The following is a 24,803-nucleotide window of genomic DNA, read 5'->3' as shown; positions in this document are numbered from 1 at the left end:
TGAAAGTTTTTCTCTAACATGTACCGTTTTTGAGATTTAAGCGAATAATGAAAAAAATGGACCCATTCCCCCCTCCCCCCACTCCGGGGCACCTCCTAGTGTCCCGGGGTTTTAGTATGTTTATTACCTAGGGACTCTTGACATGTTTCCGAAGAAACATCTTACGTTACTAACTCACGCACTCTAGAACTTTTTATTCAATGGACTATTATACTACAGACTATGATAGAGGTACGAAAATCTAAAACATGTGGATGTGGTATTTACCTAAAAAAAGACATAAAAATAGACTTTACTATTTCTTTACTAAGTATATTACCCTCAATTTTAGTACCTCTTTGGTATTCAGAGACATCATTAGAATAAAAGCTTCTAGCGATTTTACAGTCTATTAACTTTTTAGTGCATTCAACATTTATTGGTCAATAAATTGTATGAAATGCCGAACTCAGAAGATTCAAGCATTTTATTTTATACAAAACTACCGCAATTTGAATGAATGGTTTTATGATTATCACATTTCATTGAAACAACAATTTTGAACCCTACGTGCGGCAGTTTCAACAGCAGGCTGTGTATGCTAAAGATCGACGGATAGTTTTTGCATTAGGATTAGGATAGAAAAGATACTCAATTTACAACAAAGAAGTTTGCCTTTGATAGCCTATAATATAATATTTTGGTTAGTGCAAATAATGATAAATAAAAAGATGAAACTGAAAACTGAAAGTGACAGTCTCTAGCAAACTTATGTTTTGCTAGAGAAAATGCTTTCAGGAGTAAAACCTTATACAATAGATATGAATTATTCTTTTTTTTCAGTTTGATGTGTCTATGGGACACACCGCATGATCGATTTTTTTCTATTCTTTGTAAATTTATATTTATAAAGCATTTGAATGCCATAAAACCAAAAATATCAAATTCAAGATGCACACATTTAAATAGGTACAACTTATTTTCAGATATTATCAATAAAGACAGCTAGTGCCCTTTAGGAGCAAAAAGTTATTACTTATTACAGACAAATATAATTTTATTGAAAGGATATGTACATACAAGTTAATATTTTTAACATTACTATATTTACCAGAGTCCTAAATAGCCTGAGAAATTACTACAGCAGTATTTGATTTACTTCATAATTTTTTAAGCCTGACATGTAGCGAAGCAACATATAGAATTGCAGCTATGAAGTTTTAGAATCTATCTCTTCCAAATATTGAATAAAACATACATTATGATTCAGTCTAAATTTATTATCTAGTTTACTCCAGTAAGCTCTCACGTTTCTTCCACTCTTCCTTCATTTTAGCCCTTTTCTTCCTTTTATATTCACCCTTTTTATATTTGTTCTCTTCAATTCGCTTTTTCTGTGAACTTATACTCTCCTCCCCATTCATAATTTCATCCAACTTATCTACGAGCATTTGTCTTGCTAATTTTCTGTTATCATCTTGGCATCGGCTATTATGGCATTTCACTACTATTCCTAAAAAAAATAAATTAAAGAATAGTTCTAAAAATTAGGTTTTACTTAGTTTATTTACTTTCTAAAATGGAAAAAATTATAATAATATGATTATTGTTTATCCAATAATTGAATAACATCAGGAAAATAAATAATCTTCAGTCAATAATTTTACAGAATAGGAAAACAGAAATCTCTTTAAAACTTTCAATGTAATAATATTTATTTTATTTAATAAGATGCAACTACTACTACTACTACTCCTATGGCGCTCAGACCCCGAATTGGGTCTTGGCCTCTGAGACGAGAACTCTAGAAGATGCAACTAAGTAAAATTATTGTAAATGTATGCAAAATTTCTTCAATGTAGAAAAATAATCACTAACCTGAAGGAACATGTGTTAGCACAACACAGTTAGCATTTTTATTAACTGCTTGTCCACCAGGGCCTCCCCCTCGCACAAATTGCTCTGACAATTCATTTTCATTAATTTTAGGCACTTTAGAATAATCTAGGGTGTGTTTTAAAGCTACTGGTATTGATAGGTGTGTTCGTCTATTGGAATTTATAAATATTCTTGTTAGAAACATCTTACACAATTGCACCTTTTAATAATAACGCCTCTCCTTTCTGAAATGAGAAATTACAAAAAATTATGTATTTAAACATAAAAATTACACATAGTTCACATATAGTTATTATATTATGTAATTTGTTTGTTGTGTTGTAACCATGTTTAATTGCAAATAAATAATTTGATTTGATTTGAATTAAATAAGTTCATAAATGACAAAAATCTTATTTATTTTGTACAAGTTGATTACTTGATTGATACTGAAAGTGTTTGGTCAGACTGAAGTTGGTGAAGTCATTATTTAAAATATTTGGTCTAATTTGTGTTCTGATAGCAATTAAATTTGAGAGCCTGCATATCTATAGGGACTTTATTAAAAAGCGGCATTTAATCAGCTGCCTGAATGATATACAGCCATTTAATTCAATTGTAAAGATTTTTATTAGAATGATTTGGCCTGCCACTTGCCTGCAATGTTTCCCACACTGTTTTTTATATATATATATATTGTAGGAGTTTATAATAAATTGTGATTAAGATTAATAATTATTCTTACCTTATAAGCGAATATAATATCTTCGGGGTTACTTAAACTCTTATTTTTTTTGAACTCTTGGCTTATGCGCTGTTTGTAATAATTTATATCCGTTAAAGTTAAGGATTTGGAATAAACCATTAAACGTTTATAAAGTTTTAAAACTTCCACTCTCGTTACAGACATATTATAGATTTATGTTATATTATATCATTAATCATTTATTTTGAATATAAAATTTTGTCCGAAATTATTTTTTTCATAACCTATTTTTTTTTTGCACTAAATCGGGGTATCATCGCGTATCAAGAAATAATCTGTCATCTGCCAAGTGTCAACTGTCAAGTTAAAAACGTTTAGGAACTGTAGCGATTTACGGCATGGTTATTAATGCCCATAGTACACCTTAGGCCGTATTCAGAAAGAAAGCTTGAAACTTATAAGCGCTGACCAGCGCTTGTCGGCGCCGATCGGCGCTTATCGGCGCGTGTTCATATATTTTCCTGCCCGGGTTACCAGCGCTGACAAGCGCCTGTAAGCGCTTGTAAGTTTCCAGCTTTCTTTCTGAATACGGCCTTATATTAGATCGACTAATTTTGAAAACTCCTTATGGTGATCAGAAACTTCTAATTCCTACATGACCATATAATTTAGTGACTAAATTAAGGAAGTGTATTAAAGGTATTATTGGGGCCTGTTATTATACAAATATAGGCGGGACTTCCCCCAAAGGTAATAGACAATATAAAATATATCATGGACGTTTGGCCACGTTTGACATGAATCATGAATATTTTCCTGTGATATTTTCTAAACGTATTCAAACCATCAATTATCAAACTCAAGAATCTCAAGATCAAAAAAGGCAAAATAAATACATACCAAACCTTCTCATAGATGATATAATTTATTATTAGAATAATAAGAAAATTGATGATTCGAAATGAACAAACAAATATATTATTATGTGGATTACAGTGGAAGTTGACACGGAATACTTTGTATGTTTAATATGTATAATAACATGTGGACATCTATGATTTTTGCATCATTATAACAAATAATTTGCACTAAAAAGTAAAAATGTTTCGCAAAGATCCGCAGAATTCATCCGTTCAAAACATGGATTCCATTACTATTGATATGGTGTTCGAGATCCAGAAAGATTTGGATCCTTATGATATTGTATCTCTGGTATTTTTGTTATATGAGATACCAGACACAGCTCTTCAACGTTTGATCGTCTATCAAAAAGTATCAAAAGATCTTGAATATGATAGTATGAATCTTTTACATCAGTGGGCATCGCATGCGCAACTACGACCAACTTGGAAGTATGAATTTTTAGAATCGCTTTGTATTTGCAGGCTATACAATGTAATAAGAAAACTAGGTTTCGACGTACCAACTCTAAAACAACGCTATCAACCTAATAATATTACTTTTAGTACCCATGTAAATCCTATTAAAAAAGTTTTATACAACTTATGTGAAAATATTACTTCAGAAGTTATGTTCAAATTAAAAAAAACATTGCTATCCTATGGTATTGATACTTCAGACCATGAGAGTTGTGAATTGATAATATTAGAACTCATTTGCAGAAAATTTATTGTATTCCAAGATTTTAGCAGTAACACTACCCCAGTTAAGGTTGACACTCAAAAATTATGTCAGATACTAGATCATTTCCCTGCATTTGCTTCATATGTTGCACATCTCAAGGAATTAGAGGACAAATTCAATGGTCAAAACAATTCAACTAGCGTCAATGTGTCTACCAGCACTCCAATTAAAACAGCAGAAGAAGATTATGAGTTCAAAGATAATAAAGTTGGAGAAAGTAGCTTTGAAGAAGTATATGAACTTCTAAACCAGATGAACCTTGAAGATATACCTAGTAATTTGAAAGCTGATAATGCCCTTTTAAATAAGGATGCATATATAATAAAGAATCCCAAAAGTGTTGGTGTATGCTGTATTATTAATCAAGAAATATTTAACCCATCAAAGGAAAACATAGCAAAAAATATACACATAAATCTTCCTACGAGAAGTGGTTCAACACAGGACCAAATTGCATTAGAATCAACCATGTCAGCACTTAATTTTGAAGTAAGGGTTGGAAAAAATTTAAACCACATTGAAGTTTTCAATTTTATTAAGGATGTGATAAAATACAAAGTTCGTGAAGACCATAGTGTTTTTATGCTGTGTATACTTTCCCACGGTATTAGGGGACATGTCTATGCTGCAGATTCAGTAAAAGTTAAGATAGAGGACATACAAATGTTATTAGATTCAGATATAGCTAAGAATCTATATGGAAAACCTAAGGTTTTAATTTTGCAAGCATGTCAAGTTGATGAAGAACCTTATAAAGACGGAGGTTTAGTTGCTGATGGACCTCCTCCAAATTATTTTATGAGGAAATCAGATTTTCTAATTTATTGGGCTACTTCACCTGAGTTTAAAGCTTTCAGACATGAAGAAAAAGGATCAATATTCATCCAGTTTCTTTGCAGTGCCCTAAAAGAAAAAGCTCAAAAAGAGCATGTGTATGATATATTTACAAAAGTGAATAATATAGTTACCAAAATGTGTGCTAAAGTTAAGAAGTTGCAAGTACCAATATTTGAATCTACTCTAAGGAAAAAGCTTTTTTTACATATTATACCATCACAATAAGGGTGTCCTTACCATCACAATGGTAGTTTAATATGTAAGAGCGTATACGCACTATGCGGGTAGCCGCATTGCGGGTAGCCGTCCGGCTGACCGCAAGCACAATTATGTACGTAATATTCATTTCTATGAGCACTGCGATGCGGCTACCGCAGACCGCACAGTGCGCATAGAAATGAATATTACGTACATAATTGTGCTTGCGGTCAGCCGGACGGCTACCCGCAATGCGGCTACCCGCATAGTGCGTATACGCTCTAATACACATGACAAAAGTTAATGCTCAAAAACAATTGCATATAATATTATATGTAATGTTAATGGCAAGGACAATTTATTTAAATACTTCTATGTATTTATAACGAAATATTTATTGGATGAAATAAGAGTTTATGTTATTTATTGATTATCTGCAATTTATAATTAATGCATAAATATAAATATTTTTTGTAAAATTGAAACTTTTTTATTCCTACACTATGTGAACCCCTCTGTACTTGTTAACTTCATATTAAAACATAGTCATCTATCACATATAATTTCACTTCTATTCTAAAAATGCATTTGCCTCAAACAATTTTCTTTAAACTAATATAATTTAGACAATATTTGAGAATGAGAATAAAAATTAAGTGAAACAATAATGTGCAACAGCGACTCAATGAAAATAAATACTTATTGCAAGATGTTATTTATTTACATGACAGTCAATAGGTACCTAATTATTGAGTTCTTGCAGAGATTATGGCAAATCACATCAGGTTATCTTTTATCATGGATATATCTGCCTTAGTGAATTCCATCACTGCTGCTTCAAGAGCACTTCTTTCCTCGTCAGTCTTGAGATTTGACCACATTGAATCTAAAAATGTCCTGTGGTGTTTTTGAATAAAAATAAAACTATGTTTCAATGTAGCTCCAACATGAAGTGTCCTAATAGTTGCGTCTAACTTTCCTATTCTAGTTATAAATGGTATACTACTGACAACAAACTTATGAGGCCCATGTCGACATCGAATTATGGCTATTCTGGTATTTTCATTACAGTATTTCGTTAGGAAGCCAGATCTTACAGCAGCGACGCCAAAATCACCATGCAGTTGGTTTATTTTACTTAAAATAGTCTCATTTAGCATAGATGATTTAATTGATAAAGGTTTACTTTCGGGAACTACTGGAGATGCAATTTCCACAGTAACATATCTGAAATAACATTTAGTTTAATTTTGGAATTAGATTCTAGACAAAATTCAAGAACTATCATTTATTTTATACCTGTTTTTAAACCGAACCATTTTCGTTTATCCTTGGTGCAATTGAAGCTTGTTTGAGTCACGATATTCGTTCTATGATAGATATCATGCCGTTTATAATAGTTGACTATTATATGTGAGGTTATGTTTTTATTGTTTTTAATAATTTATTTGAGTCTCGGATTTGAGTAATATCAAAAAACAGACACTTTGGTCTGCCTGTCAGTGTCAACTGCTAAGTGCTAATGGTCCCCGTTTTCCAATTACAGAGCATAATGCGACTCAGTGCCGCACAATGCCGAATTATGCTGATGCTTAATTGGAACGTGAAACGCACCAGCAGGTTGCGCCAAGTTCAGTGTTGAAAAAAAAATATTCATAGAGTTAGCAATAACCTCATTAATGTGTAAATAAATTGGTATACATAATAATTGGTTGAAAAATATTTACGGTTATTTTAAGTAATTTGGATTTTGATTTTTTCATTAACATTTTTTTCAATTTTTGTACCTTCATCCATACTTATATTTATTTTTTTAACCCAATTTGAATTAACTTTGATTATTTCGAAAAAACTACAATGAAACGAAAGCTTTATAATTTTTTCCAACAATTAATAATTACTAACGATAAATCGATTGCACGCATCAATTCACGCGCATTACTTTTTCTAGACCAGTGCAAACTTAGCACCCCATCTATGGAAATTTGGGTCGAAAATGACCTTGATCGTTAGGTCCCCGTTAGGTCCTTTAAGGTCCACCAATTTTTTCGTTAGGTCCCCTTTAGTTTTTTTTTAAATAATTTTTTAAATTTTAGGTATAAAAAAATTACACTTTAGCACCCCATCCATAGAATTTTGGGTCAAAAATGACCTTAATCTATAGGTCTTCGTTAGGTCCTATAAGGTCCCACAATTTTTTCGTTAGGTCCCCTTTAGTTTTTTTTTAAATATTTTTTTTTTAATTTTGGGTATAAAAAAATTACACTTTAGCACCTCATCCATATCAAAATTGGCGAATTTTATCAAAATCGTATTCTTTACCGTTAGGTCCGTATAGGTCCATCATTGAAATTGTTAAATTATTTATTTTATTAAAATCTATATATTTATAAGAAAGTCGTGTTAGTTACTCCACTTATAACTCAAGAACGGCTGAACCGATTTAGCTGAAAATTGGCAGGGAGGTAGTTTAGAGCCAGGAGAAGGATATAGGATACTAAATATGTACCACGGGCGAAGCCGGGGCACTAGTTATAAAATAATTGAAACCTGCGCATGCGCCTTAGAGCATTAAGACATGCGCACATCATACATAAACAGCGCGAAATTTAAATTGGTATCGTTTCATTTATTAAATCAATAAATAAATCTATACTAGTCACGTCTGGTTCGAAAGATGAGACTGGCTTTTTATTTCGAAAATTTATTTGGCAACACTTAACAGTTAACTGTCATTAAAACCTGAGTTGTTGATGTGTCAAAGCTTGTCAAAGTGATTTTATTTTCTGCGATTTTAGCTTAGGATTTTAGTGATTTCTAATAATTGAAAACTGAGTTGAAAACATGACGAAAACTTTAAACTATGATTAATAAATTTAAAAAGAAACAATTTGAAAGAGATGTAGTTTTCAAGGAAAAACACACAGTGTGACTTGATATTTTGATACTTTTCATCTTGATTGCATTGCACATTATATGATTTGTTTAATATTATTATTATTATTTTGCATGGATGATACCAGTAATCCAGTTATAAACTATTAAAGCAACAATATAAAATTGAACGATCTGTCCGTTCAAAATGTTTAAAGACACAAAATCAGTATCTCAACGAGATTTCTTCTATGACCGAACCATGTTATTCATGTTGAAGAGCAGTACAAAAAAAACAAGATGGAATAACTGCAGAAATGGAAGAGTTAATGATGTCAGAGATAATGATAGTGATTCTTATTCTTTATTCGCGGCTGAACGCGGCTTTTAGATTTAATATGATTATATTGATTAAACAAAATTTAATTGTATTTTATTATGTTTTTTATTACTTTCACTAGCTGTTCTTTTTTTTATCTGTATCAGATAACTGTACCAGATTACATATATATAATATTATATAGATGAAGAGTTTGTAGAGGTTGTTAATCTCTCAAAAAAACAAAGCTCGTAATAATAAATTAAAGTATCAAAACTTTATTTCCAACTATAACCTAAGTTACCATTAGGTTACCTTAATATGATGATTTTTTGAATTTGCCGCCTTTTCCAGTCTTATCTTTCGTTAGCCGGACTATCACCACAGTATCACCATATTTCCTACAGTATGGCGACGAATGTACTTGTGCAGAGAAACGGAGGGGAACTGGCGGGGGGTCGGGCGACGCGGGCCGCTTAATGCAATCACGCTGAGTTTGCATTAACTATCGCGAAAGGACGACGCAGTCGTATTTTTTGTGTAATAATTTTATTATACATAGGTACTTACATATTCTATTATGGCGCGCAAAAACTGTTCCGTTTACGGATGTAAATCTACATTGAAATCCCAGAAGGAAACAATATTTCAGAAAGATTGTATTAATAATTGTATCTGTTGAATTAAAATCAAAGCTATGTATATGTTGTCCTCATTATTTTCTAATCAGATTGTACATCCCAATGCGAATGCATTACTTCTTAAATGGTATAATATACAATTAAGAACATCCAAAAATAAAGTGTCCACGTAAATAATATTTAGCAGTGCAATATCTGTAATTATATATTTATGAACAAATGATTACATCAGATTTAATAATCGCAATTATTTTGAATGTACATATGAATAAATGATTTCATCATAATATTAATAATCACAATTGTTTTATTTCCCATTTGTTGCAACCCTAGCGTATTTTCGTGTGGCAGCGTAAGTACCTACGCTGGCGGCGGCATCGCGCGACATCAAAGGCGTTTCCTTACTGTAGGAAATAATATTGTAATACTGTGCTATCACTATCATTATTATATTATACATAGTATAAAACAAAGTCGCTTTCTCTGTCCCTATGTCCCTTTGTACGCTTAAATCTTTGAAACTACGCAACGGATTTTGATGCAGTTTCTTTTAATAGATAGAGTGATTCAAGAGGAAGGTTTATATGTATAATAACATCCATTAAATAGTGGAGAAGTACTGCTATTTTTGAGGTTTCTAATGTGATGTCGTAAAAAATTACCAGCCTTACTTATAAAAACTGACTGATCTGTTGCATAAACACCTCTCAGTTAAATAACTCTCAACTCCTTAAACAATGATTAAAATAATCTTAGGTACTTATAAACCTATCTCAGCATTCTCTCAACTAAGTTACGTCAATATATGTATTTTTTTCTAGTAACATTATCGAAATAAAACCCGCTATTCACGTAAAACTTGACTAAAAATGTACTTTTTGACAAATATGAATGGTAGACTTTATTTTGTATGACGTTTAACTGACAGGATATTGATAACTTTCAAATTTCAAACATTTGTACAGATTTGAGATTTTTGATAAATTCAAATTCAGTTTTAATTTAAAATGAGTTCAATGATCAATAAACGTTCTCGTTCGACGAATTGGAGTGAGGAGGATAAGGTACGTAATGTACACAAGAAATCTAATAGAATGTACTTATTTCCTTACATGTTTTAATGCTTATTAATAAATATATATTGCTCTTTAGAAAGTGCTTCGAAAATAATTAGTGCTCGAGCGAGCACATATTATATTAGAGAATAAGGATACGTCGACTAATACAAATACAGCAAAAAAACTTGCATGGGAAGATGTTTTGTCTTGGTTATTTTAGTTTTACTTATTCTAACAGTTTCTTGTATTTAATAAATTGTTACAGTGTAATAACATTATTATTGTATTTATATTTCAGTTATAATATCATTTCACTCCATAAAAGGGACTTAAGCCAAATACAAAATCAGTGGAGGAATTTGAAGAAAGCTAAGGCTTCGGAACACAAATTTAGAACGGCAAGAAACATGACAGGCGGGGGACCTCCGCCACCAAGTCCTCCGCCTGAAGATCAAGAGCTTATAGCAGCTCTTCCTAATGAGTTTGTGGTTGATAACAATCCTTTTGATAGCGATGCAACACATGGCCAACAGGTTTATATTTTTTACATTTTCTACTGCTATTATTCCTTAATTTGGAATATCCATTAAGGGATAATAGCGCTATGCATATATAGTTTTTTATTGTGAGATTGAGTAATTATATTTTATATATTTATAGGAAGTTACTAAGGAGTCTGCTGATGATACATTGAAATTGAATGAAAATGATGAAAGCACTGCACATGCATAGGTAATCATATTATATAATAATTTGTATAATATTTTTATCAGTTATGTTATACAAAAATATCAGTATTATAAATAAAATTTATATTATTTTAAAATAATTATTATTTTTTTATTTTTAGCCTGAATTGCCAAATTTCTCCACTGAATTGCCACGTATAAATCCTACACATCATATTTTCAAAGCTAAACCAAAAAAAACGTAAGTATGTAATGTTAAAAATAGAATTTCATGAAATTTCCTGTGCTTATTGTTCAGCTGTGATTTATGTGAAATAATGTTTAATGTTTATGTTATTTTTACAGTGGGAAATCAAATTCCAATTACGAGCATCAATTATTCCTCCTTGCAAAAAAAAGCAGGGAGGAATTAATGAAGCAACAACAAGAGTTGCATCTATTAAGAATAGAGCAAGAGAGGGAGCTTCACCTATTAAGAATAGAACAAGAGAGGGAGCTTCACGAGAAGAAGCTCCAAATACTTGCATTAGAGGAGGAATATTTAAAAAAAATAAATTTTGAAAAATAATAAAATATGGTTTTTATTGATTAAAATAAGTTTCAATATAAATGGCCCTGTTTATATTTTCGTCTTCATCTTCTATATTATCAGGGATAGTTGGATCGATTAATAATTGATTTTCAAGGCCTGAAGGATCTAGAAAAATACAAAATAAAGAATTAAAATATGCTTATTTTTTATGTATTGGCATTATTAAATATACTTTGTTTACATATTAGTTTGCACAAATACCTTGATTTAAAATAGACTCATTAAAGAGTATTGCTAAATTGTGCAAAACTGCACAAGCAACAATAGTGGTCTTGATCACTTGCAGAGACCCTCGCATTGTTTCGTTGAGTATGCGGAATCTTTGCTTCCACACCCCAAAGCAACGCTCTACAGTATTCCTCGTTCGTATGTGACTCAGGTTGTACCTTTCTTCTGCCTGTGTCCTTGGTCTTAATATTGGTGTTAGAAGATGCGAAGTACAAGGATACCCGCTATCTCCAATCAGCTTCCCATGAAATTCATTCTCCTCAAACCTCCGCTTTATTGAGCTTTCTCTATATATGCGGGAATCATGTGTACTTCCTCTCCAGTGACACACAATATCGCAGATTTTAAGGTCAGAGTCACATACTACCTGTAATTATTGTCATCAATATTATTATAAATTAGAAACACATAATAGCACACATAACAATGAAAATTTATTACTTTAAATACACTATGATCAAACTAAAATGTTATTGTACAATGTTCATACTTGAGTGTTAATGGAGTAATGTCCCTTCCTATTAACATAGTACTGTCCAGCCTCTCCACTCACTTTGCGTATCTTAATATGAGTGCAATCTATTGCACCAATGATACGCTTCATCCCGCATATTATGGCCTCAAATTTCCTAATTGCTTTGGCTTCCTCGGTTGAGTTCGACGGCATATTAATATAACGCGAACTTTTAGAAGCTAACGCAATAGCAACATTTCGGGACAAACGGGAAAGTGTCTGTTGACTCATTCTGTGAATGTCAGCACAATCTTCTTGGATCTGTAATGTAATAGATCGTTATACAGGCTTTTCTATTGTATATATTCAAAACTAGAGCACAAGTCACATCTACCTCATGCCGGCCCCAATATCGAATAACTGCCATCACTTGCAGTTCCACTGGAATACCGCCCCCTCGAGTGTCCACGCGAAGGTCATCCCGAATCAAATTAATGATTTGTTGCATGTTATTCTTTCCGAATCTATACCTCGACCGTAGTGTGGCCCTGTGGCCGCTACAAAAAATATATTGACACCATAGATTGACACTAATACCAGGTTATTTTAATTCTAGGTTGAAAAGTAGGTTTTTAATAAATAAGCACTCTCAGAACAATAGATTTATTTAATAAATGAAACGATACCATTTTAAATTTCGCGCTGTTTATGTATGATGTGCGCATGCCTTAATGCTCTAAGGCGCATGCGCAGGTTTTTATTATTTTATAATTTTAATAAAATAAATAATTCAACAATTTCAATGATGAGCCCATACGGACCTAACGGTAAAGAATACGATTTTGATAAAATTTGCCAATTTTGCTATGGATGGGGTGCTAAAGTGTAACTTTTTTATACCTAAAATTAAAAAAAAATTATTTAAAAAAAAACTAAAGGGGACCTAACGAAAAAACTGTGGGACCTTATAGGACCTAACGGAGACCTATCGATTGAGGTCATTTTTGACCCAAAATTCTATGGATGGGGTGCTAAAGTGCATTTTTTTTTATACCTAAAATTTAAAAAATTATTTAAAAAAAAACTAAAGGGGACCTAACGAAAAAATTGTGGGACCTTAAAGGACCTAACGGGGACCTAACGATCAAGGTCATTTTCGACCCAAAATTCCATTGATGGGGTGCTAAGTTTGCACTGGTTTTTTCTAGTGCTCGATTGTGCGAAGCGTTGCTGTAGTTGGAACATTCAACGTTTAGCATTATGCCGCATAATGCGCTCTAGTGCTGTAATTGGAAAACGGGGACTATTATTTTGTGATTATTTTATAATATTATGACCAATTAAGACTACGAATTAAGACATATTAAGAATTTATTACCTATAATAAGGACAAGCAATTGTAGAAATATATATATGTAATATGAGAGCAGTCTTTTATTTCTGTAAGTAGCTTCGAAATTTATTTTTTTTTTTCATTTTTATTATCTGTATCTCTAAATGATAGATGACAGCCGTAAGAAGATATTGAAGAAAAAAAGCGCGGGAATCTTCGAACGAGCCGGGTGTAATTTTTGAAATTTAATTTGAAAAAAAAATTTAAATTAATGTTCAATTGAGTTTGGCTTTGTATATATCTTTTGTTTCCTATATATAAACTTGTAAATTAGTGTAGTTAGTAGTTTTTTATTGGTAAGTCTATTTTATTCTGATTTATAGTATGTAAAAAAATTTTTTGCACTTAAATTTTGGCGGGCTGATCGATGAACGATCCTCCCGACCCTATAGCTTCCGGACCAAGTTTCCAACTTGGTCCTGAAGTAGCTAGTTATATTACGGTTCCAAGTATAGAATGTGAAAACGATTTTGAATTAAACAATAGTTGGGTGGAAAGCACTCCTAAAAAACGCAGGCTAAGGAAACAGGACAGTGATAGCACTAAGCCTAATAAAAAGTCCAATTCTGATGTTACTTTTAATGAATCCTATAAGAATGATAATAATATGAATGAACAATCGGCTTTACCAAATTTACGTTCAGAATACCTATCTACGGACTCCTTCCCTTATATTGTTCATGTTCAGCGTACAGAGTCAACACCTGGCGATGGAACAACATTGCATCCCATTACTTTTGGTCGATTTTTAAAAAATAACAATATTAAAAATATAGTATCTGGTAGTGTTAAAAAAATAGGGAGAAATCGTTGTATTGTAGCATTTTCAACGCCAAAGGATGCTAATGATTTTATTAAAAATAAAAATTTAGAATTATATAAGCTAAGCGCAAAAATACCAACATTTAACATAAGTCGCATTGGTATTGTTAAAGGAATACCTTCTGAATGGTCCCAAGAGGAAATAATAGAAAATATTTCAACTCCAGCTGGCTGTGGAAAAATTATAAAAGTTAGAAGGATCAATTATAAGGTTATTATTGATGGTTCCATATCTTGGAGACCAACACAATCTGTTGTTCTTACATTTGACGGTCAAGTTCTTCCTGAACGTGTGTATGCCTGTTATAACTCTCTGCCAGTTAATCTTTACATTTTCCCTACCATCCAATGTTTTCAATGCTGTAGATATGGTCATACTAAAAATATATGTCGTTCCAAACCCAGATGTTATAAGTGTGGTCAAGATCATTCTGGCGACACTTGTACAGTCGAAGAAGATTGTGCATCATGTTTGTTATGTTCAGGCTTCCATTTCGCAACTAATAAAATCTGTCCAGAATTTAAACGCCAAAAGGATATTAAAATAAGTATGTCTGAAAAAAATATATCTTACGGGGAAGCAAGTAAACTTTACCCAAATGTATCAAAGTCTTATGGGGATGTATTAATGTCTTCATCTGCTTATTCAACCACAAATAGATTGAATGTAAATAGTTCAAATTCATCCTACAAAAAGACTTATTTTTTAAAACCAAAATTGCCTCCTAAGACTAATAAGGGTTTTGATAAAAATGCTCATAATGCTATTATTAGGGAAGCTCAGATTCCTACGCCTGAAAATGGCTGCGGTTATCAAGTAACCCCTAATGAATCTGAATCTTCCCAGATAATGGATATAATTACTTTACTTATCAACACTCTATTGAAAAATAACACCCTGAAACCGTCCAACGTTGCCACTTTACATAAAGTAATTGATAGTTTATTTAGTAATCATGGATTCCAAAATAATACAGTGGAACTGCAGAAGCGTGATACCTAAAAAGTCAGATCTAATTCATATAATAAATAAGCACAATCCTTTTTTATTTACTCTAAATGAGAAAATCTCCTCTTTCGAATTCTAGGATATGTTTGTACACAGTGTTTGTATTCGTGATGACAGAATTGATGGGTATGGTGGTGCTGCCATACTTATTAAAAAGTCAATACTATTTAAACGTCTAATATTACCAGCGCATAATAATAAATATGTAAATAGTGTTGGCATTAGTTTTAAAAATATTTCAATCATTTCAATTTATGTATCCACGGAAATGATAGGGCTGATAGCTTGGCCAAGGATGCAGTGCAGTGTAGAGATATGTATCCATACATTAACTACTCTCATGATCTCTTAACATTACCGAAACGATTTCTCTTTGAAGCGTGGAATACGGTCTGGACAGATACAGCATAAGGGAAGGAATTACTATAGAATTAACCGGTAATCCCCATAAAACCTTGGTTTGTTGGTGTTGAAGCAAATAAATTAGTAATATCTACAATAAGTCGCATGAGAATAGGACATATGTGTATTCTAGTCATTTAGCCAGAATAGGCGTATTAAATAGTGAAGTTTGCGAGTGTGGAGAGGATGAGGGAAATATAGACCATATATTTTTCTCTTGCTCTTTATACGATCATTCTTCCTTTTATAATTCATTAATTTCTTCAAATGTTCCTCTTCCTACTCGTATGTCATATCTATTTATGTATCCTAAAAAAATATAATAAAATAATATATCTACTTTTATATTTAAGAATAAAGTCAAATTGTAATGTTTTTTAGTTTCTATTTAATCTATTTAGTTTATGTGAATAATATGTAATATTATAATGTAACTTGTATTAATTTTGGCCTAACTCTTCTGATCACCTTGAAAAATATCGTACTATCCTATTTTCCCGTGTATGGATTCCCTACCTTTTACTTGACACTGGCAAATAGTTTTAGCTTCTTGCCATAACAGAAAAAAAAAAAAAAAAAAAAAGATATTGAAGCCATGATTTACGCGGGAATCCTCTAAATTTGAAAAAGGTAAAAAGGTCAAGTGTGATTTTACTCGAAAAAAAAAACTAGCTACGAGAATAAATTAGAAGCTTATTAGTTGAAATTATGAATGGCTTATGCTCAAGATGACATCCTTTATAGGTTGAATCAAATAATCTATGTAAAGATTGTCTGCGAATGCCTAGTGACTATAGATAACAAGGTTATCATGCAGAGTTGTACTGCAAGTTTATCATTAATCTTAGCAAAAAGGAATTAGATACCAAGGTCATGCATCTACTACATAAAGTGCTATCAGATATTGTTTATTGTATGTATGTTTTATAATCGTAATAAATATTATTCGTGCAAAAAGTAAGTGACTAAGTACAACTTGTTTATATTTTCTATTAATACTATTAATATTTTTTTAAATTATCGCATTTTACAAATTTTTATAGTAAAAGGCAATTGTAATAACAAAGTACATATGTATATATGTATTCTGTTCATTTTTGTGGCTGTTTGTTGGCAAAAATAATATAATTGTTCAAGCGTATTTTACATTAATTGAATTGTTGTTGTGAATTGATAGATGCGATGAATGTAAATACAGTATGAAATAAACAGTCAAAGTGAATACACGTATTTTTTCTTCAATATCCCTCTGCTGAGCTAATTTGAACCTTAACACAACAAACATATGGACCATCGATGCCGGATATTATATTGAATGGAGGGATTAGCGAGCTCGACCAGCGAAGACAAAAGACGACATTCCTTAGATAACACGGGTGTTCTTTGCATCGGTATTGTGCAGTTTTTAATGTAAACAAGTTAGAATTGAATAATTACGTTTTATAACATTTGTGAAGATTGATTATTGGAAGATTTTACTTACTATTTACGAATATAAAAAATGTCGCCGCCTACTGTGGAACAAAGTGGATATTTAAGTACATTGGAAGACTTAGCTAGTACTTTACAAAAAACACAAACGAACTTAAAGAAATGTCCTAAGCAGCGATTAACGGAAGGTTATATCACAGCGCGATTGCAGACGATTGAAGAGTATTGGGCATCGTTTAAGCAAGCTCACAACGGTCTTGTTAAGTGTACGCCACGGGAACAGAAGGGAATATTGACATACTTCCTGAACGAAGAATATTATTTATATGAAGATTTGTATCTTAACTTAGAAGCCGACTTACGGGATTTATTAATTAAACTGAAACAACCGAATCAACCCGCTCCGCCGTGTGATATGTCAATAACATGCGTAGAAGGTCAACAATCGTTCTCTAAGTTACCCAGGATACAATTACCAACTTTTTCGGGAAGATATGAAGACTGGCCCACTTATCAAGATTTATTTAAAGCGCTCGTTCATGACACTTCATTAGGGGATGTACAGAAATTACATTATTTGAAAACAAGTGTTTGTGGTGAAGCCGAGATGTTGTTAAGAAATATACCTATTACCGGGTCGAATTATAAACAAGCGTGGGATACATTAAAGGGACGATTTGGAAACAAAAAGATGATTGTTACTTCTATTTTAAAAAGATTATTTAACCAAAGGAAAGTAGTGAACCAGTCTGCAAGTCAAATTAAAGCAATATTAGATACAACAACAGAGTGCATACAGAGCCTTAATAATTTGAATATTAACACCGATTCTTGGGATCCTATAATTATATTTCTGGTGGGGCAGAAGTTGGATACAGAGTCGTTAAAGGACTGGGAGGAACTTACACACAAGGATGGAAGTGATGAACTATCTACATGGTCAGAACTAAAGAAGTTTCTTGAAGCTAAGTTTCGTACACTTGAACTTATCACGCCAGTAACAACATCTACTAGGGAAAAATCTTCAACATATAAGTCACATCACGCCACAGTCGAAGACGGCCGCCGGGATATTTATCAAACACCACATGTTCGTGTTTCACCGGTATCATGTACTTATTGCAACGGTGAGCACTACATATTCAACTGCAAGGAATTTGTGAATCAGTCGGTTGATGCGCGACAAGAGTTTGTGAAGAAGAATTATTTATGTTACAATTGCCTTCAACCGAATCATAATGTATACCGATGTAAACAAAGGAAAACATGTCGAGTTTGCGGAAGAAAACATCATTCACTTTTACATAAGGTTAGACTGACACATACGGACGAAGATGAACAACCACAACCAGAACAAAACATTACAACAGCACACTTCTCTAGAGAACAACCCGATCAACAAGTATTGTTAGCGACAGCACAAGTTATGGTTAAAGCGAAGAACGGTTACACACACATGCTTCGTGCTTTAATTGATCAGGGATCAGAGGCCACATTCGTTTCTGCGAGAGCAGCGGCACTTTTGGGTTGTACAAAATCCAAAATCAACGGTGTAGTCTCAGGAGTGGGAGAAGGAAATCGTATACAAATACGACATCTAGTCGATCTCGCAGTTTCGTCACGATGGAAAGAAGAAGATGATAGTATTGAAGTCAGGGCTTACATTCTTAAGACTATTTCAACAAGTTTGCCCTCAACACACATCAAGTCGAACTGTTCAGAGCTCCAAATGTTACCATTGGCTGACCCTACCTATCATACACCAGGAAGAATTGACATGTTGTTGGGAGCGGATGTCTATTGCAAAATTATAGAAGAAGGATTGGTGAAATTATCAGATGGGTTAGTGGCGCAGAAAACACGTTTGGGATGGGTTATATCAGGTCGAAGAGATGAAAAGGTTATAGATAACAAACACAATGTAATAACACTACATATAACAAGGATGGTTGAAGAAGATAATGATTTACTTAGAAGGTTCTGGGAAATAGAAACAGATGTCTACAAAAAGAAGAAGATTCAAACAAAAGAAGAAGAACTATGTGAGGAGATTTACAAGAATACAACAAGAAGAGATTCAACAGGACGATATGAAGTACATTTACCGTTAAAACAAAGTATAGAAGACACGATTAAATTATGTGGAAAAACAAAAGAGCAAGCTATGAAGAGATTTACACAACTAGAAAAGAAATTTGAAAGAGATGAGAAGTTGAAAACAGAATATAAAAAAGTTATACATGAATACAAAACAATGGGTCACATGAAACAGGAAAAGAATGTCAATAGCGATAATGCTATTTATCTGCCACATCATGCAGTAATACGTGATGACAAAGAAACGACGAAGGTACGAGTCGTCTTTGATGCATCGGCTAAGGGTTCTAATGGCTATTCATTAAATGATTGTATGATGATTGGACCTGTGTTACAGCCAGACCTCAGAAGTTTAATTATAGCGTGGCGAATGCATAAGATATGTGTTGTGGGGGACATCGTTAAGATGTATAGAATGATCAACATGACTGGTAAACATACACCTTTACAACGCATCTTATGGCGAGATAATCCTCATGATCAAATGGAAGAATATGACCTAACAACTGTAACCTTTGGTACAGCAGCAGCTCCTTATTTAGCTGTGCGTACTTTAATACAATTAGCAGATGATGAGTTGCATAATTATACGGACACTGATGTTATTAAGAAGGCTTTCTATATGGATGACCTCATGACAGGAAATGAAAATATTGAGAAGACAAAGAACATGTGTAAAGAAATAACAGAGATATTAGCTAAAGGAGGGTTTCAAATGCAGAAATGGTCTAGTAATTCAGAAGAAGTATTAAAATATTTACAAAGAAATGATATTGATTCAAGGGACAAGATAAATATAAAGTTAGATGATGTAATAAGAATTCTCGGATTAACATGGGATAGAAAGGATGATGCATTCAAAGTATCAGTCAACTTACCAGAAATGAAGCAACCTGTAACAAAGAGAACAATTCTATCTGATGTGGCTCGACTTTTTGATCCTTTTGGGTGGCTTTCGCCTGTAATTGTTACTGCGAAGATTTTAATACAAAGATTATGGTTGTGTAGCCTAGGATGGGACGATCAACTAACACCGGATTTACGCGAAGAGTGGATAAGATACAGAGAACAACTTACACATTTGCAAAACCTCAAGATACCACGTTGGTTAAAAACTACACTTGATAATGACGAAGTTGAATTACACGGTTTTGCAGATGCATCTGCTCAAGCTTACGCTGCTGTAACATATCTGAGAGTTTTTCATGATGACAAAATACATGTGACTATACTTGCATCACGAACTAAGGTTGCACCATTAAAACAAATATCGGTACCTAGATTGGAACTTTGCGCTGCAGCCCTACTAGCAGAGCTGATTGAGGATCTTGTGGAAGTACTCAAAGTACCTAAACATAGAATATTCGCCTGGACCGATTCAATGGTTGTACTTTCATGGTTACAATGTCAACCGATTCACTTCAAAACTTTTGTTGCAAATCGGGTTGGAGGTATAACTCGAGTCTTGGATAATGAATGTTGGAGACACGTCAAATCTGCCGAGAATCCTGCAGATATTGCAACCAGAGGCATTGACGCATGTGATCTAGTAGATTCTGAGATTTGGTGGATGGGACCGGTTTGGTTACAACAAACAAATCTTCAACTTGAGAGATGTGATGTTCCAAAAATAGATTTAGAAATGAAGAAGCTAAAATGTAATGTTGTTATAGAAGAAAAGCCAATTTGGGAGAGATTTTCCACTATATCAAGAATGAAACGGGTACTCGCATATTGTAGAAGATTTGGTAAGAAACGGACAACACAAACACATCATTATTTAACATCAAATGAAATGGAATACATATTAGAAGAATGCATAAGATATTATCAAAACTTGGTTTATGAAAAAGATATAGAAGCGCTAAAGAAAGAAGGAAGAGTGAAGAAACGAAGTACACTTATAACATTAGCACCATTCATAGACGAAAGAGGAATTTTGAGAGTAGGAGGCCGGTTGCAGAATGCATCACTGTCAGATACAACTAAACATCCTATTATAATACCGAGTCATCAACACATTACAAGGTTTTTAGTTAACGAAGCACATACAAAAACGCTCCATGGTGGCATACAACTAATGTTAACTTACATTAGAACAAAATATTGGGTCACGAGTTCAAACGGCCATTATATACAAATTGATAGCGTTGCCTAAAGATTTTTAGTTTATTTGGTTTACATTTATACACAATTGTTATTTACAAATTTACAGTCCACTAATATGTTATTTACACAGTTGTTGTATAAATTTATTTGAATGTTATTAGATGAGTTCATGTTGATTTTACTACTGTATAAAAAACGATTGTTTTTGGCCGCCGGTATGTTCAAGCGTATTTTACATTAATTGAATTGTTGTTGTGAATTGATAGATGCGATGAATGTAAATACAGTATGAAATAAACAGTCAAAGTGAATACACGTATTTTTTCTTCAATATCCCTCTGCTGAGCTAATTTGAACCTTAACACAACAAACAATAATTAATAATTGTAATAATATATAAGGTGCAATTAAGTTTAAATAAATAATCCTGAGAGATATCATATATATATTATTAAAACTATAACAAACTGTGATAATTATTTTAAATAATATTTTTTAAGGTGTAGGTAAGCATGGATTGCCCAGTATATTTTATTGGAGTAGATGTAGGATCTGGAAGTGTGAGAGCCGCTTTGGTCAATGAAAATGGTAAGGTCATAGAAAGTGCTGTTAAGAGTATACAAACATGGAAACCAAAACCTGGATACTATGAACAATCATCAAATAATATTTGGGAATGCTGTATATCTGTAATTAAGGTAATAATTGCATTTAATTTTTTATATAATTATTGTATACATTACTTTCAATATTTAGAAGTTTCACAACATTAAATAAAAATCAAATACATTTTTAATTTTTTATTCCATAGGATATTGTGGTTGGTGTGAATCCCAAGCATATAAAAGGTATTGGATTTGATGCAACCTGCTCATTAGTAGCATTAGATGTTAATGGAAATCCAATAAGCATAAGTGAAACAAAAAATAATGAACAAAATATAATTATGTGGATGGATCATAGAGCACAATATGAAGCAGATTTAATCAACAAAACTGGCCATGATATTCTCAAATATGTTGGAGGTAAAGTCAGTTTAGAAATGGAAATGCCAAAACTACTTTGGTTAAAAAAACATTTGCCAAACACATGGTTGCGGAGTAGATATTTCTTCGACCTACCAGATTTCCTTACATGGAAAGCGACAGGATCAGAAAGCCGTTCTCTATGTTCTTTAGTTTGTAAATGGAATTACGAATGTTCTTCTGATGAACATCATGGATGGAATAAAAACTTTCTAAAAGAAATAGGACTTGGCGACTTGGCCGTTGACGATTTTGTTAAGATTGGTAACAAGGTGTTAATGCCAGGTGAATACTGTGGGGGTTTGCTGCCCCACGTTGCTACTACATTGGGTTTATTACCCAACACTCCAGTTGCAACATCCATTATAGATGCCCATGCTGGTGGTCTTGGTATGATTGGAACTATTGGAGAAAGAATTTGTAATGATATGTCGAGTCGTTTGAGCCTAATATGTGGGACATCAACATGCCACATGGCTGTTAATAGCAAACCGGTTATGGTGAATGGTATTTGGGGTCCTTACTTCAGTGCAATGGTACCGAAAATGTGGCTCAATGAAGCTGGTCAAAGTGCCTCTGGGATGCTCCTTGACTATGTGATATCAAGCCATCCAGCTGGTATTGAGCTTTTGAACAAACATAGTACGGGCAAGTATGTATAAAAAAATTATTTATATATGTAACTATTTTAAGCAATTAACTTAATTAAAAATATTAAAATCATGCATGCTTACAGGTCATGTCTGATGTGTTCCTTTTCTATCTTCTGATGGTTAGTTAGCCAAACAAAATTTGAGATTTCCATTATTTAACAAACATCTAGTATTACAGTAAACAGTAGGTAGGTTACTCACTATACAACTTTTGGTTGTACTTTTAAAAAAATCGAGTTTCTACAAAAGTACAAACAGATATACCATAAAGAAAAGAAAGGCTAGGGGAATCACCCCACATATGAAAAAGATAAACATTTCATAGAGTGATCGTTGCATAGAAATAAATGTTTGAAAGTAACTAGACTTCTATCAATCTTTTTAAGAAGTGCACAATATCTAATAATAAATTACTAAAAAATAAAAATTAAAGAAGCTTTTTCATGTCATAATAATTTATTTTATTATTATATATTCCAGTGTACGGGAACATTTGCGAAAACTGTTACACGAAATGGCCGCTTCGAAAGGATTTACCGATCTTAATCAATTGACGAAAGATTTTCATATGTGGCCCGACTTCCATGGAAATCGTTCGCCTTTAGCTGATCCTACTATGACGGGTATGCTTGTGGGATTAACAATTAATAGCAGTGAAGAGAACTTGGCTCTTTTGTATCTGGCAACACTACAAGCTTTATCAGTAAGTTTGCGTCTACCTGCAAATATTAGTTATTACTGCTTTATGCGCGTTAAGCGTTAAGAGTAAAATTTCAAGGTCGCGTCATGGCAATACCGTCACGTAAAGCTGCAAACAAACCAGCGGACGCGGCTTATACCCGCGACTTATAGTTTTCTATAATATAATGATTTTACATTGAGGGGTGCAAACTATAAGACGTAAGTCGCGGACGAGTCCTTGGGCTGACCTTGAGCGTTTGGACGCCTGACGTGAATCTAGCGCGCTGGATGTTTGATACAGTGCACCAGCGAACCTATTAATAAGTGCACACCTATAATTCGCGGTTCGTTTGCAACTTAAGACGACGATTTTTTATCTTTGAATCTTGCCAAAGAAGTTTCACTTCTGACACGTGTGCTCGGCACATACGCTCTTTTTCAACCAGAATAATTTTACTAATGGCTACATTTTTTTCCAGTATGGAACACGGCACATTATAGAGGCACTTACTCAAGCTGGTTACAAGCCATTTAAGTCTTTATTAATTTGTGGTGGTTTAGCCAAGGACCCATTATTTGTCCAGATTCAAGCGGATTCTGTCGGACTGCCTGTATTAATGCCACATGAAAAGGAATCGGTTTTAGTAGGCGCTGCTATATTAGGAGCCTGTGCATCACAATATTTTAATACTATGCAAACAGCTATAAAAAATATGGGTGGTCAAGCCAACGTTATCCAACCGAATGCTTCTATGAAATCATTCCATGATAAAAAATATAATGTCTTCATTAAAATGTTCCAAGATCAGTTGATGTATAGAAAGATGATGAATTAAATAGTGTTACATTTTTTAAATAAAGTTTATACATAAGACCTGTTATATGTTTCTGATTTTTTTTTATTTACTTTATACTAATTACTAACTAACAAGAAAATGATAAAGCGATAAAAAAATATCGCAAAATACATGTAAAAAAATTATTCATGCAATTTAATCAAAAACATAAATATGTATACATATAAATTCTAAAGCCAAGCTACAATACCATCCTTGTCCTGTATCACCATAATTTGTGACCATAT

The 24,803-nt window shown here is 32.8% G+C and overlaps 5 protein-coding genes and 2 long non-coding RNA genes across 11 annotated transcripts in view; 2 read left to right on the top strand and 5 right to left on the bottom strand.

Annotated features, from left to right (window-relative positions):
• Positions 1-1,238: 1,238 nt before the first annotated feature.
• Positions 1,239-2,062, bottom strand: LOC149486106 (mitochondrial translation release factor in rescue). The gene is made up of 2 exons (XM_089698749.1): positions 1,858-2,062; positions 1,239-1,492 (listed from the first exon to the last, which is right to left on the bottom strand). The coding sequence occupies exons 1-2, from the start codon at positions 2,060-2,062 to the stop codon at positions 1,269-1,271; spliced, it is 429 nt and encodes a 142-aa protein (XP_089554875.1). The 3' UTR covers positions 1,239-1,268.
• On the bottom strand, positions 1,966-2,900 carry LOC149486105 (uncharacterized). The gene is made up of 2 exons (XM_089698750.1): positions 2,603-2,900; positions 1,966-2,102 (listed from the first exon to the last, which is right to left on the bottom strand). The coding sequence occupies exons 1-2, from the start codon at positions 2,765-2,767 to the stop codon at positions 2,064-2,066; spliced, it is 204 nt and encodes a 67-aa protein (XP_089554876.1). The 5' UTR covers positions 2,768-2,900; the 3' UTR covers positions 1,966-2,063.
• A 300-nt stretch (positions 2,901-3,200) lies between these two features.
• On the top strand, positions 3,201-5,302 carry Dredd (Caspase-8 Dredd). Its single transcript, XM_089699448.1, has one exon. The coding sequence runs from the start codon at positions 3,665-3,667 to the stop codon at positions 5,267-5,269; it is 1,605 nt and encodes a 534-aa protein (XP_089555574.1). The 5' UTR covers positions 3,201-3,664; the 3' UTR covers positions 5,270-5,302.
• Positions 5,303-5,530: 228 nt separating this feature from the next.
• Positions 5,531-6,922, bottom strand: Pop5 (POP5 ribonuclease P/MRP subunit). The gene is made up of 2 exons (XM_089698748.1): positions 6,542-6,922; positions 5,531-6,469 (listed from the first exon to the last, which is right to left on the bottom strand). The coding sequence occupies exons 1-2, from the start codon at positions 6,559-6,561 to the stop codon at positions 6,019-6,021; spliced, it is 471 nt and encodes a 156-aa protein (XP_089554874.1). The 5' UTR covers positions 6,562-6,922; the 3' UTR covers positions 5,531-6,018.
• Positions 6,923-8,047: 1,125 nt separating this feature from the next.
• Positions 8,048-24,803, bottom strand: part of LOC149486099 (uncharacterized) — a 54,724-nt gene continuing 37,968 nt past the window's right edge. The window contains exon 2 of the long non-coding RNA XR_016316099.1: positions 8,048-8,103. This is a non-coding gene — a long non-coding RNA (uncharacterized LOC149486099). The remainder of the gene's footprint in view (positions 8,104-24,803) is intronic.
• LOC149486102 (uncharacterized) lies at positions 13,631-15,346 on the bottom strand. Of its 4 annotated transcripts, none has more exons than XR_016316094.1 (3): positions 14,577-15,151; positions 14,394-14,483; positions 13,631-14,194 (listed from the first exon to the last, which is right to left on the bottom strand). It is a non-coding gene; the product is annotated as an uncharacterized LOC149486102 (long non-coding RNA). The 4 variants fall into 4 exon arrangements; XR_016316096.1 differs by having other exon boundaries at positions 14,432-14,483; XR_016316095.1 differs by adding an exon at positions 15,177-15,346 and having other exon boundaries at positions 13,913-14,194; positions 14,394-14,999.
• Positions 16,302-24,571, top strand: LOC149486101 (FGGY carbohydrate kinase domain-containing protein). 2 transcript variants are annotated; one of them, XM_089699417.1, is made up of 6 exons: positions 16,328-16,353; positions 16,468-16,680; positions 21,861-22,058; positions 22,172-23,037; positions 23,519-23,741; positions 24,199-24,571. In XM_089699417.1, the coding sequence occupies exons 3-6, from the start codon at positions 21,873-21,875 to the stop codon at positions 24,553-24,555; spliced, it is 1,632 nt and encodes a 543-aa protein (XP_089555543.1). In that variant the 5' UTR covers positions 16,328-16,353; positions 16,468-16,680; positions 21,861-21,872; the 3' UTR covers positions 24,556-24,571. The 2 variants fall into 2 exon arrangements, with proteins under 2 accessions (XP_089555544.1, XP_089555543.1); XM_089699418.1 differs by lacking the exon at positions 16,468-16,680 and having other exon boundaries at positions 16,302-16,353.

This window comes from Colias philodice, chromosome 9 (assembly GCF_061535455.1).
Source record: "Colias philodice isolate Cphi_HAF_F1 chromosome 9, ilColPhil1 Martin Lab GWU primary, whole genome shotgun sequence".
NCBI classification, from domain to species: Eukaryota; Metazoa; Arthropoda; class Insecta; order Lepidoptera; family Pieridae; genus Colias; species Colias philodice.
This window is presented reverse-complemented; position numbering and strand designations above follow the sequence as displayed.